General features: G+C 30.6%; 1 protein-coding gene across 1 annotated transcript in view; it reads right to left on the reverse strand.

Annotated features, from left to right (window-relative positions):
• LOC111639632 (multidrug resistance-associated protein 4-like) overlaps positions 1-14335 on the reverse strand; it is a 71681-nt gene that overhangs the window by 28518 nt on the left and 28828 nt on the right. The window contains exons 9-17 of the mRNA XM_023385530.1: positions 13222-13413; positions 7901-7995; positions 6786-6872; positions 6621-6717; positions 5415-5606; positions 4139-4332; positions 3933-4017; positions 2101-2298; positions 843-1018 (exon numbers count right to left, since the gene is read on the reverse strand). Of these exons, the coding sequence (XP_023241298.1) occupies positions 843-1018; positions 2101-2298; positions 3933-4017; positions 4139-4332; positions 5415-5606; positions 6621-6717; positions 6786-6872; positions 7901-7995; positions 13222-13413 (1316 nt within the window). The remainder of the gene's footprint in view (positions 1-842; positions 1019-2100; positions 2299-3932; positions 4018-4138; positions 4333-5414; positions 5607-6620; positions 6718-6785; positions 6873-7900; positions 7996-13221; positions 13414-14335) is intronic.

Raw genomic sequence — 14335 nt, forward strand, 5'->3', positions numbered from 1 at the left:
TTCCCCTATACAATACTTATTTATTTGAATTTTGAATATATCTGAATTTTTCTACTTCAATATTTGAATTTGCCATATGCCTTCAAATGTGTATTTTGCAGCAGATCCCGTAACTATCTGAAGTACCTCCTTTACTAGTAATAGTAGCAGAAGAGTGAAAATTTTTAATGAAGGGAACGTCTTCAATGCATGCATAAAAATAAATTTTGCTTCTTGTGATAAATATATTCAACTTTGCTGAAGAAACTGTGAGTTTCCTAGAGAGGCTATTTCGTGATCCTGCCTAAAGCAGAGGGACTCAATGGCAAAATTTAGTTTTACACTTTTCATCATCATATAACTTTTCTTATTCGAATAACAAATGAACAAACTATTAGACTGCACATATTATTTTATGCTTTAAATAATGAATTGTGGTTTCTTCTATTAGAGTGGTATTATTGGAGTAAAATAAATAATCGTAATTTTTCAAAATAATATTTTATATAATCTTCCTTACTAAATACTGTATATTACGCTTTCTCTATCTTACACAAAGCATTTAGAATTTTAAAGTTTTTAATGAATCAGCTGATATTTGATCGATCTTTAGATTTTGAGAAATTTAAGAAAATTTTGTATCTGGCATTTGGCCAAATATTTTTAGGTTTACTTTTGGATTTTTATTTCGATGTTTGGTTACTTAAATAGAATATTTAGAAATAAAATTAATCATAATGACAGTTCCTAAAGTATTGGCCTATTTCAAATATGCAAATATATTTCATATTTTTAATATTTTTTGTTAAATATTTTCTTAAAGGAAACTAGTTTCTACTCAAAACATTCTAATAAAAGCGTACCATTTAATTAGCCAAAGGTCGCTGGCACTTGTAATGGATTGCGATATAATTAGCATAAGTAATGTAATAATCTTAAAGAAGAAACTTGCTCCGGCATTCAAATATACTTTATAAACTGACAATCCTAGTGTTCCACAGGGTTCGTTGTCACGTGGTATTTGATTTTCTTCAGGTTCCTACAAGAAACAATTTGAAAATTACATAAGCTATTTGTAGTCTTATCTATTTCCAAATATTTTAATATGTGTCTATAATATAAATATCCAATATGTAAATTTTTTATTCTAGTTCCTGCACACATTAATAAGTACAGTAGACCCCTATAAAACGGATTCATATAATACGGATTCGTATATAACAGCAAAAAAATTGCGATCGTATTCGTGTAAACACGATAAAAACACTCGTATGATACTGCAAAACGTCATCGCCGACTCGTGTCGCGTCAGGATTCATCGAATCTAGACCAATAGTGGATATTGCACAATCCGGTGAGTTTAAACGAGCAGCGAACCTATTAAAAACCATTTATTATTTAACGGCCATAAAAATTATATTTATGATGAAATTATATGATGTTTCCAAAGTTCAAAAAATTTTTCACAGAAAAATAATTTATCAGGAAACACGTGCCCGCCGTTTGATGCGCCGCTCCAGGAGGAAAACAAGCTTAAGCAATGGCGTTGTCGAACAGTGCACACTCGGTAAGTAATCCTACAATTTTTTTGTTTATAGCATAGTTTATATGGATTATTTCTAAAAAAATTATACGTGTTTTGGAAATGTTAAATCAAATTAGTCTAGAATCGCTTAATTTTATGGAAAAATCCTTTCAAACAGCCGTAGTCCGTAAACTGCATACATGCCGGGCTGTGATTAGCTCATGTATTTAAGAACTCGTACAACATGAATTTCATAAAACACGAAACGTATCTACCGTGTTATAGGGGGATATACTGTAATTAAAATCCATCTGAATACAGTATATGTTACATGTATATGAATAAAATAAAAAGTTAAAAGAATGAATAAGATAAATTTCACAGAAACTGTCAATAATATTTCTTGAATAATAGGACTGTGTCCGTTAACTATTCTCAATATGAGATTATAATCATATTACCATATAACACTGCATAATATTGAAAATATTTGGAATGCCCTTGCTCTAGTCTTCATAAGAAGCTGAGGTGCAAATGTTTACAAAATATTCACAATATTGTTAAGCGACTTAACGAAATTCAAAACGAATACTTACTGCATTAATGCCATCAATATGTTCAATTTCACGATACACATCAACTTGATTACTATTAATTATTTCATCATGATTGAAACGTGCAGTCTCTACTTCTATGGTATCTTCACAGATATCTTGGTGTGATGAGATTTTTCTTACTATTTCTAAATTTCCCATTTGACTGTAATTGCCAAAAAATTCACATTTTCCCTGAAATTTAATAAGATGTAATTATTTCACTTTAAAGTGTTAAAAAAGTTAATTAATCAGAATTTCACCAATAACAGTAGCATGATTTCTATATAGTTTTATATACATAAAATTAAGAAAATCCATATAGGTGTATTATTATATAGTAATTTATTACAGGGATAGTAACATTATATTTTTCAGCAGTTTTTCAGAGGAAACTTTTGTTTAATAATCCTATAATACTTTCTAATTGGATTACGACTAGTTTTATTTAAAAATAGTTTAAATTGCAAGTTTATATTAAATCTTCATAGAGAAAAAGATGCTTCAATTCATACTATCCAGCTTACAAGGTTTAAGAAATATGAAAGTATTCAATTTGGAATTTTCTGAATTTCAGTAAATCTTTCTTAATTNAAAATAATCAGTATTATATTTTTATTTAAAAACTTTAAATTTTGTCATCGTAAAGACCGATTCTTTGACGTGTTTGGTTAAATTTCAAAAATTAACTGACTGATTTCTGTCGTATTTGAGTATATATACACTTTCATTTAAAAATAGGTAAAACCAAAGTACAACCTAGCACGGAGCATATGGATAGCCTGTTACAGCATTGATTCGGCAGCTAAAATTTCGAATATCGGGCTGCTTGTGAAATATCCTGCACTGCTTGAGAAATAGATGAAATTTTCTTAGTAAAATCCACTATGGTAGTATTCCGGAATTTATTTGGTCAAGTGATGAAATAAAGACTAGAATAGGAAATACAATACTTTGCTCAAAAATAAACACATATGCACACGAAATATTGTTTACGTAGATTTTTGCAATAACCTGTTCACTTCACGTTTATGCAATTTTTTCAAATTATTTTAACAGAGTTTCTCCATTCTCTGATTTATCTTCATAGAGGACATTACAGATAACAAACCAAAAACATGTGCAACATGGGCTGATATAGCAATGTTTAAAATATACCTGACGAATTTTGTAAAAATATGAAGGCTATTTTTAAAATAAAATCCGTTTTTTAAAAAGAAGAAAAATACTGTAAATGTAATTAAAAAATGTTTTTGTCTCATATTCTACACACTTTTTTCTACTTTTCTACATAACATCCATTTCTGATCAAAACATTTGTCATACTGCTCAAAATTTTTTTATTTCCGACTTCAAAGAAATCTGCCGCATGCCGCCGGAAGACATTAGGCCACGCCGCTTGTCTTGTATGGCTGTCACTCTCATTCACTAACGGACTTTATTTAAAAAATAGCCCTCGTACATAAACACCAGGAAATACAGCAGTGTTATAATCTAGTAGGTTCCAGAATAAGAATTTGTTACGAGAATACAAGTGAATATTTCATTCCTGACAATGGAATTTTTTAATCAGATATAAATTAATTAATAGAATTCATAAATATAATTATGTGCATAAGGCTGCAAAACATTTCTGTTTTCATTTTGATTGCGGAAAAACAAAAATTCTCAACAACGAAATATCGAGAAATAATTCCACTATTCCTTGACTAACCTAAACTTTGTAACACAAAATTTCTGTGGATTATCATTAGGAACTAAAATTATAAGAAGCCTTTTCAATAAAAGGTCTGGAAGTGAATGAAATTCCATGAATTTAATATACACAACTTCACCTGAGCTGATATTTTAAAGACTAGATCATTGTACAATGCAATTTGTAATGATTGCTGATATATGTATTTTAAAATGTACCGACATCTATATATGAACGCTAACGAATATTATATTATTTTTAAATAAACCAATATGATTAATTAAATAAGTGGATAAAAATTAAAAATAAATAATTACTTTCTGATTGTTATTTAGTTTATTTTACCCTGAANTAAAAGCGTACCATTTAATTAGCCAAAGGTCGCTGGCACTTGTAATGGATTGCGATATAATTAGCATAAGTAATGTAATAATCTTAAAGAAGAAACTTGCTCCGGCATTCAAATATACTTTATAAACTGACAATCCTAGTGTTCCACAGCGTTCGTTGTCACGTGGTATTTGATTTTCTTCAGGTTCCTACAAGAAACAATTTGAAAATTACATAAGCTATTTGTAGTCTTATCTATTTCCAAATATTTTAATATGTGTCTATAATATAAATATCCAATATGTAAATTTTTTATTCTAGTTCCTGCACACATTAATAAGTACAGTAGACCCCTATAAAACGGATTCATATAATACGGATTCGTATATAACAGCAAAAAAATTGCGATCGTATTCGTGTAAACACGATAAAAACACTCGTATGATACTGCAAAACGTCATCGCCGACTCGTGTCGCGTCAGGATTCATCGAATCTAGACCAATAGTGGATATTGCACAATCCGGTGAGTTTAAACGAGCAGCGAACCTATTAAAAACCATTTATTATTTAACGGCCATAAAAATTATATTTATGATGAAATTATATGATGTTTCCAAAGTTCAAAAAATTTTTCACAGAAAAATAATTTATCAGGAAACACGTGCCCGCCGTTTGATGCGCCGCTCCAGGAGGAAAACAAGCTTAAGCAATGGCGTTGTCGAACAGTGCACACTCGGTAAGTAATCCTACAATTTTTTTGTTTATAGCATAGTTTATATGGATTATTTCTAAAAAAATTATACGTGTTTTGGAAATGTTAAATCAAATTAGTCTAGAATCGCTTAATTTTATGGAAAAATCCTTTCAAACAGCCGTAGTCCGTAAACTGCATACATGCCGGGCTGTGATTAGCTCATGTATTTAAGAACTCGTACAACATGAATTTCATAAAACACGAAACGTATCTACCGTGTTATAGGGGGATATACTGTAATTAAAATCCATCTGAATACAGTATATGTTACATGTATATGAATAAAATAAAAAGTTAAAAGAATGAATAAGATAAATTTCACAGAAACTGTCAATAATATTTCTTGAATAATAGGACTGTGTCCGTTAACTATTCTCAATATGAGATTATAATCATATTACCATATAACACTGCATAATATTGAAAATATTTGGAATGCCCTTGCTCTAGTCTTCATAAGAAGCTGAGGTGCAAATGTTTACAAAATATTCACAATATTGTTAAGCGACTTAACGAAATTCAAAACGAATACTTACTGCATTAATGCCATCAATATGTTCAATTTCACGATACACATCAACTTGATTACTATTAATTATTTCATCATGATTGAAACGTGCAGTCTCTACTTCTATGGTATCTTCACAGATATCTTGGTGTGATGAGATTTTTCTTACTATTTCTAAATTTCCCATTTGACTGTAATTGCCAAAAAATTCACATTTTCCCTGAAATTTAATAAGATGTAATTATTTCACTTTAAAGTGTTAAAAAAGTTAATTAATCAGAATTTCACCAATAACAGTAGCATGATTTCTATATAGTTTTATATACATAAAATTAAGAAAATCCATATAGGTGTATTATTATATAGTAATTTATTACAGGGATAGTAACATTATATTTTTCAGCAGTTTTTCAGAGGAAACTTTTGTTTAATAATCCTATAATACTTTCTAATTGGATTACGACTAGTTTTATTTAAAAATAGTTTAAATTGCAAGTTTATATTAAATCTTCATAGAGAAAAAGATGCTTCAATTCATACTATCCAGCTTACAAGGTTTAAGAAATATGAAAGTATTCAATTTGGAATTTTCTGAATTTCAGTAAATCTTTCTTAATTAATCTGGTAATCTACAATCCGGATTGCCCAGACATATGGCACTTTGTGAGAAGTACCGAATATTCCAGATTACATCAATAATTAACCGGCGTGATAAAATTATTCAAATCGTATTTTCTTTCACGTGTGTTTTACAATGCATTTTTGGAAATCAAGATAAAGATGAAGATGCAGCAATTCACGTTGCCATATAGTCAATCCTGATACAATATACAAATGCACTGTATTATTTTCATACTATTTACGGACAATGAGCGAAGACATCGGAAGCATCAAACTACATGCAAAATGCTAATGCAAAATGTTCATGCAAAATGTGAAACATAGTCTGCATGGTTTTATCACATTATGCGCTCACTCACTATTTTGTCGATCGGTATATTTTTCATATATAAAATATTCCTGTTTGAACAATTACCACAAATTTTGAAGTTTATTGTAATATTTCTCGCAATATGTATTTTTGAATCTATGTATCTTATTTTTGAAACTACACAATTATATCACAAAAAAATTAAAAATAAAATTATAAACTTCACTGCTGGCAACTGTAATTGCTGAATGTTGAATTATAAGATAATAGTGTATAAATCTGATAAACAATTAGTGACTTTACCTTTTTTAACACTAATATCTTACTTGAATGGTTTAAAAATTGTATTTGATATGTAACTAGAATGCAAATTTTGTCTTTCAAGTATTCCATTATGCACCTGAAACAGATAAAAGTTAATACAGTTATATTAAAATAAACAGAGTAAAATACTACTCAAGTATTTACTTTTGGAGTATATGTTTTGCTACTGGTACATCAACAGCACTTAGTGGATCATCAAGGAGGAATATATCGGCATCTAGGTATAAGGCTCTGGAAAATATAAAATCTCAAAAATTAAATTACAACGAAAATACAATAATCATTACTCATGCATCAGATCAAACACTGAAGTAATTTTTATACATTTTGGCCATCATGTGTATTTTTATTCTCTTATCTTAATTTTTGCTTTTAATGTACAACCTGGCACTAGAATGTGGTTACTGTATTAATTAAAACTTTTTATGTTAAAACTTTGAAACATGTTGGGTTATACTTTATCTTATACTTAAAAGCATTTTAAGTAATGTTTTGATAAATTATCAGAAACATGTCAAAAAAATTTAAGGCATACCATCATCATTCCTTAATCACTAGTTGATTAACTAATCTGTGAAAAACAATGATATTTGTTTTTAACAGAACAAATGCTTGAACTTTTACATATTAACATTTTTGTTTTTAATAGTCTTACGAGAATTTGCTTAAAATTTTTGGATTGCTTAATCCAGTCTTAATGCAGTTGTTATTCGTGTTTATATTGCTCACGTTTCTGATCGATTTCGGGTATAAAATAATATTATGAAAAATATTATTTACACCTGTTTTACAGGTAAACATACTCTGCTCACTTTGGGTGATTGTGCTTTATTTGTTATATATTTCTATAAATGGGAAACAGAAATTCTAACTGAACACACTTTATGTGTTTCAAAAACCTGTTTATTGCTTGTGTTGGTTTAGAATAAGTTAACGTCTATGTTTTCAGCAAGAGTGAATTTTACCGATATAATTTTTTGAATCTTCGTTTAAACATGGTATCAAAAACCAATATTTAGTGCTGAATCATATGTTGCCAATATGTGACATCAACAGATTTGATTGTTCTATCACTTCAAAGCTAGAGAAAAATGGAAAAAAACTTTTAACCAAATAGCCATACATCTCGTTCGTCTGTACTTATTTAATCTTTGAAATATAAACATTTAACATTGACTTACATCACCTGGTGAAACATAAGAATGTTCTCCTATGTAATTACTTATAGAAATATAAGATTTTATTAAGACTTTTCTCACCTTGCTAAATTAATTCTCGCCTTCTGTCCTCCACTCATAATCACGCCTCTTTCTCCTACAACAGTCAGATCTTTTTTAGGAAATAAGCTTATATCCTAAAATCATTAAAAAGTATACATACATTATAGAAAAAATCATGTGTATTTACAATTATTTAGATGAAATGAGATTTTCAGTGTTATTCAACACAACGAATTTACAGAACTTTAATAATTTTTCAATAAAACATTATAAAACAGATGATTGCAAATTTTATTTATTTTATTAACAAATTAAGTAAATATGTCGTAGAGAATATATTAAATAGATGCTCTTAACACTAGATTAACACTAGAGACTTTTCTGCATAGAATAATAGTTTGTTTCAAACTGAAATCAAATAAAAATTATCTGTGTACTTCATAATACCTGGCATGTTATTAAGTTTCTTACATCATATTTTAAATCACTTATTATTATAAAACCCGTATTCGAAAAGTAATGTCTCATGCTCATAAAAATCGAAGAGAAAATTATTTTTCACTGTTTGCTCCCAAACAATGTCTGTTCGAGTCAGGTGACTTTAATTCCATCATAGTATATGCTTGTAGTTTTTGGTTAACATGGCCGTGTCAATCTTAAATCCTGCCAATTGCGATGGTTTGTTCAGTGATTCGATTTTTTACGTGAAAGGAGAACCTGCCGTTGAGATTCACCGACGACTTGTATCTGTTTATGATATAGACGTTATGAACAGGTAGAACATCACCAAATGGAATCCTACTGCACGATTAAGCCTGTCCGCACAATGCTTACACTACACAAGGTTTCTTGCAAACATCCAAGTGGGAAGTTTTCGAACATCCATAACACGTCCAAGATCTCGCACCATGCGATTTTCAGGTCTAAGAGACATCTCTCTAGAAAAAAGTTTGATTACAAGCATGAGGTTCAACACCCAGTGACGTCATGGTTTCCAAGAGCATGTAGAAGATTTCTGTTATCGGCACAAAAAACTCATTTACAGGTTCGTCAAATGCATTGAGGTCTATAGTAACTACGTTTAAAATAAATATGTTTTAAAGGAATTATAAGTTATTCTAAAGTTATTCAATGCATTATAAATATTTTCTGTATTTGGTATCTATACTTTACGAATATGCCTCGTAGTTAACGGACTGAACAGATTAGTTGACATAAATTTATTAATCTAAATATATAAAATTGCTTGTCCTGACTGACAGAATGACTCATTCACTCATTGATTCATCATCGCCCAGAGCAGACCGCTTAACCTAGAAGTGAAATTCGGTAGACAGTTAGGTTACGACATGGAAACGCACACTAAGAATAGATTTTTCGAAATTCCTCCGCGGGGGGAGAGGGAGAGGATTTAGGCTTAACCGGAAGAACGGCTTCTACTGTACTATTTTAGATGCGATTTTTCGTTTTCAACTAAGTTTAATTTTCATTGAGTACTTAGATGTATTAAATTGATAACATTTCAGACATTGTTATAAATATTTTCATATATTTCGATTTTTTAACTAAATGTTCGAACCGTTTTAAATTCGAATTTGTTATTGCATATTGGTTCGATTATAGAACGATTGTAAACGTTCCAGAAAATTGATGAAATTGAAAATCGTTCGTTTGATTCTCGGTAATTTTCATCATTCTCAGCAGTAGGTATTATATCACAATTACTATGGTTAATGAAATATTGAATATAAATGGGGTTTGCTTGCAAAACCTCCGCGGGCAAAGCCGCGGGTAACAGCTATAACTTATATTTTTTAACATTGTACACAATGTTTCAGAGGTCCTTATCAATTTTTTAACCAACAGTACGATTTGGATGCAGCATCTCGATGGTGAGAAAAAACAAAAAGAATCTAAATACAATTCATTCGACATATTCTTCTTTTACAATGGTCACCTTCCACATGTGGAATTCCCAAAACCAATGACTATTGCTCTATGCTCTATGCTTTTTTCAAAATATTTCTAAATAACATTTTACGCTCCGTTGCAGCATTCAGCCAAAAATTTCACTGATATAAGCGACAAATTTCACAAATTCAGAAAACTTAAACATTTAAGATGAACTATAATTGTGGTTTCAATTATATTTCACTTACTGTAGTAGTATGTATAAAAGTGCAGAATACGAAATCTTAATATATTATTAGTAATATATTGTAATAAGCGATAATACAATATAACGAACACATCGCATATTAGTTGACAAAAATTTACTTTTTTAATGTAAATGAATAATATCATATGAAACATTTTATATACAGGCAAGCCATTATATGCTATTTTTACTGTAGCATTTCTTTGAAAGGAAGTGATAAACAATAGAACTGAAATTTATAAAATNTTATTCATATATTCATTGTCATTCCCGGCGTGCTTTTGTGCATTGTTTTAAATTTCGGCTGAAGAATTTCGGCTGAGGACACACAAATCTGAAATGCATGCAAAGTGAATGTTAATATAAACATAAGGTAAATGAAAGTAAATATGTATGTCTGATATTTATATGCCTTTTTTCTGAAAACATTTCAATTTGATTTGTATTTCAAAAATATCATGTAAAATGTTTAAAATATGGTTATAACCCAAAAATACCATTCAAATTTGAAATAATGGGTTAATTTTCATAACTGTTACAATAAATCATACATCTATGTTAAGCATGGACAGCTGTAGAAGTATGCACAAATTTTCTGTCTATCCCAATTTAACACTTGATTATTAACCATGGCTTCTAAGATGCCAATGTAAATAATCAAGTGTGTTAAATCAACGACAGCTAAAAGAAGGTTGTAGTATAAAACGGGGGTGGCCAACTTTTGAGTATATACGATCTACTTTTTATCTTAAAAATGTGTCGCGATCGACTTGTTGTCGTAGGCATAGTCTAAGTGGCAAGAAGGAGGTGTGAAATTCATACTATGTTTAGATAGGTAAGAAAAGCCACAATTTAATTTAAACCATAAAGAAAAAGTACTTACATTTTAAACAGAAAAAAATTGAAACTCAACGTTGTCACTTTCGGGGACCACCACTTCACCCTTCCTCTCTCTGCCGTGTCCCGACCTACTCTTTCTGTCCCTTTTCCCACCTTTCTTTTTTCAATTTTACGACCCTTTGTCTACATTTCTAATTTCCCTTTTACAACTGTACGCAAATGGATTGCACATGGACCGACAAAACGAGCAAAATTCTTACTGCACGTGATGCTGTTATTAGCATGGAAATGAAAATTTTTAGTGCCAATAAACTTGTGTTCGACTGGAGAGCAAAGTTATTTCTGCTTTCCATTATTTTATCCAGTTCATCTGAAGGAGGACGCGGAAAAACGATATCATTACAGTCGAGTTTGCGCGTTACGTTCATGCGTTGCGTTCGGTTACAAGTGTAACACATTAAGTCAAGATCTCGCGAGTGATCGACTTGTTATAAACCTAAAATAAGAAATTGAGATAAACAAGGAACTTATCGAGAAGCATGACGAAGTTACACATGTGACTAATATGGTAACCACGTTTAACGCTAGGACTCCACTACCGTAAAAACGGAAAACCCCTCGCCGTAAAAGCTTTTAATCACGTGACCTATTTGCGTTTGCGCTCGGATTACGGTGGAGGTCCGGCTAGCGCAGGGGTCGGCAACCTTTTGAGTCGGAAGAGCCAAAATTACAATTTACAAAATTTCAAAGTTTTTAAAGAGCCACAAAATTTTTTCTTGCCAACAATAAATAGTACTCGCATAAATAAAGATTTTTGAAAAAAAACTAATCTATTTATTCAGAATTGTCTTGCGTCGAAAGCGAATTAAACCTCATAGAAACATCTGATGACGGCGTCATTCGAGAGCTTCCGACGGACTGACGACAGTGACGACGCGTGTCACGGGGGAGGGGTGCGGTGAAAAGCGAGTACAAGTGGCTGAAAGATAGAATCAGTGCCTAATCCTCGTTAATCGATTCAGAACAATTTTTAAATGTTTTTTTTTTATAAAATAAATAATATTTGAGTATGGAACTAAAGAGCCGCAGCTTCACATCCAAAGAGCCGCATGTGGCTCGCGAGCCGCAGGTTGCCGACCCCTGGGCTAGCGCGAAGTTTTTACGGCAACGGTGCTGCCCCAAATGTCGAAAGTAAATACTTCTTCGCACGTGAATTCGTAGAAACGAAAGACGGTTCTATACGTGATGTATCGATATAAAGACAATGATTATATTCTACGAGTTTTTTCTGTACTATAATTACAAATATAGTAAAAATAATATCTTTACTTTCATATACTAACTTTTATTATCGTATTATTAAGATAATATACAGCACTTATAAGCTTAGCTTTTTTATTATATACTCCTCTAAATTGAAGGATTTCCTTTGGTATCCATTATTATAATCAGGTTACCTCTTGTCGTAGATACACGAATACTTTCGGATGTTTTCGATAAATCTTTCCGGATCTATTTTAGAGTACCCACGAGGGAACGTACACAGAAGCTCGTTTTCCGCCATTTTAGCTCCGTGTCGCGATGACATAGATTTCACTGACTTCTGATTGGTAGAAGGTACCTCTTTACTGCCGTATTCGCGTCGAAAGTTGAACATAGCTCAACTCGCTTTTACGCTGGTTTTACGGCCTGCTCAAGCGTAAAATATCGGAGTCACGTAATTAAAAGCTTTTACAGCGAGGGGTTTATACTCCGTTTTTACGGTAGTGGAGTCCTAGCCTAAGATGCCAAAGTCGACAGTACACGACCATTAAGTAAAACTTTAATTTCGTAATACTGTATTTACTTATTGTATTTATTATTTTCGTGTTTTAGAGTATTACTATGGAAGTTATTTGTGTTATTTTTTTATTAAATTATACGTGTAACTGCCGTTTTAAGATTAACCAAATCGTTGGAATTTGTAAATAAATTCTTTCAGTTGTCATTACTTCCGCANAATGAATAATATCATATGAAACATTTTATATACAGGCAAGCCATTATATTTTTACTGTAGCATTTCTTTGAAAGGAAGTGATAAACAATAGAACTGAAATTTATAAAATAAAAATTAAATTAATATAGCATACCAAGGTTAATGCATAAATGAAATTGAAATATATGAAGTTAATAAAAATTATTCTATAATTTCTTAACGATTAATAATAATAATTATGCATACATTTCATTACTAATGGAACAATAAGATCATACTATAATTATAAATATGCTTACATATGATGTATAATAATAAATTTTCACCTTTACCTTTTAAATTGACATAAAGTTTTGTTAGTAAGGGAATAAACAATATTCTTACCTTTTCGAGAGCCGTTATATGCAAGATTTTTTTATATTTCTCTTCTTCATATTCCTCTCCGAACAAGATATTTTTTCTGATAGTTTCATTGAATACCCAAGCTTCTTGAGAAGCATAAGATATCTTTCCTTTCCTTGACACTTTACCAGAAGTGATAGGAATTTCTCCCAATATGGACATTAATACGGAAGTCTGATAAAAGTAATAAACCGCTTTATTATTTAGTATAAAATACTTTTAAAATAATTCTATCCACATACATATACATTATCTTTACAACTATTTACATGTCTACAAAAGTAAATAGTCTATTCCAGTTAATTGAATGTAAACAAACCACATGATATAACAAATGTTTTTAACTAGATTGATGACATCTAGAAACTCGAGATGATTATCGATGTAATTAGCCTGAGCAAGCAGTTTGAGTACTAACATGTCTCAAATGATAGAATATCAGTGATTTATTGTTGAGAGGGAAAAATATGATGAAAAGTACAGAGAAAAAAAAGTGCAATAAAGAAATTAGTTTCTTTTATTTTATTTTAGTTTAATTTAAAGTAAACTAAACAAATAAACTAAACTAAAGTAAAAAGTAAAAAATAAAATAATAATACTGTGTAACAAAATCAGTTGGCATTTAACGGAAAAGTTATTAAATGAATTAGATTAACTCGTTAAAACCATCCGCGTATGAGATTTTGTTTCGTCTGAAACATAACGTCGGTGATTCGCTTGACACGGCTAAAAAACATACATTATTTGAAATAGTTACATGAAAGCTGAAAATTTCCGATGGAATGAGAGGAAGGAGTTGAGCGTAATGCGGACTAAACTGACATGTGGACGAAAGGAAATGACAATTGACTTAAATCTGATACACAATCCGAGCATACAGTTAGAGCAGATTAGTAGGTAACGGGGTGCAATGTAATGGGAATGAAAGATGTAAATTTTGTTTCTTTCTCTTTGAAGTAGGAAACGTTTCGATAGTTCAACCGAAATTAATCAAACTCTGTAGCAATATGCAGCAACCAGCTATTTTTATATTACAGAAAACATCACATAAAAATGTGAAAATACCACTTTGTTATTAAGCGTCAAAAATTAAGGG

This window comes from Centruroides sculpturatus, unplaced genomic scaffold (assembly GCF_000671375.1).
Source record: "Centruroides sculpturatus isolate CEXI.00-Female unplaced genomic scaffold, Cexi_2.0 scaffold1215, whole genome shotgun sequence".
In the NCBI taxonomy this organism is placed as follows: Eukaryota; Metazoa; Arthropoda; class Arachnida; order Scorpiones; family Buthidae; genus Centruroides; species Centruroides sculpturatus.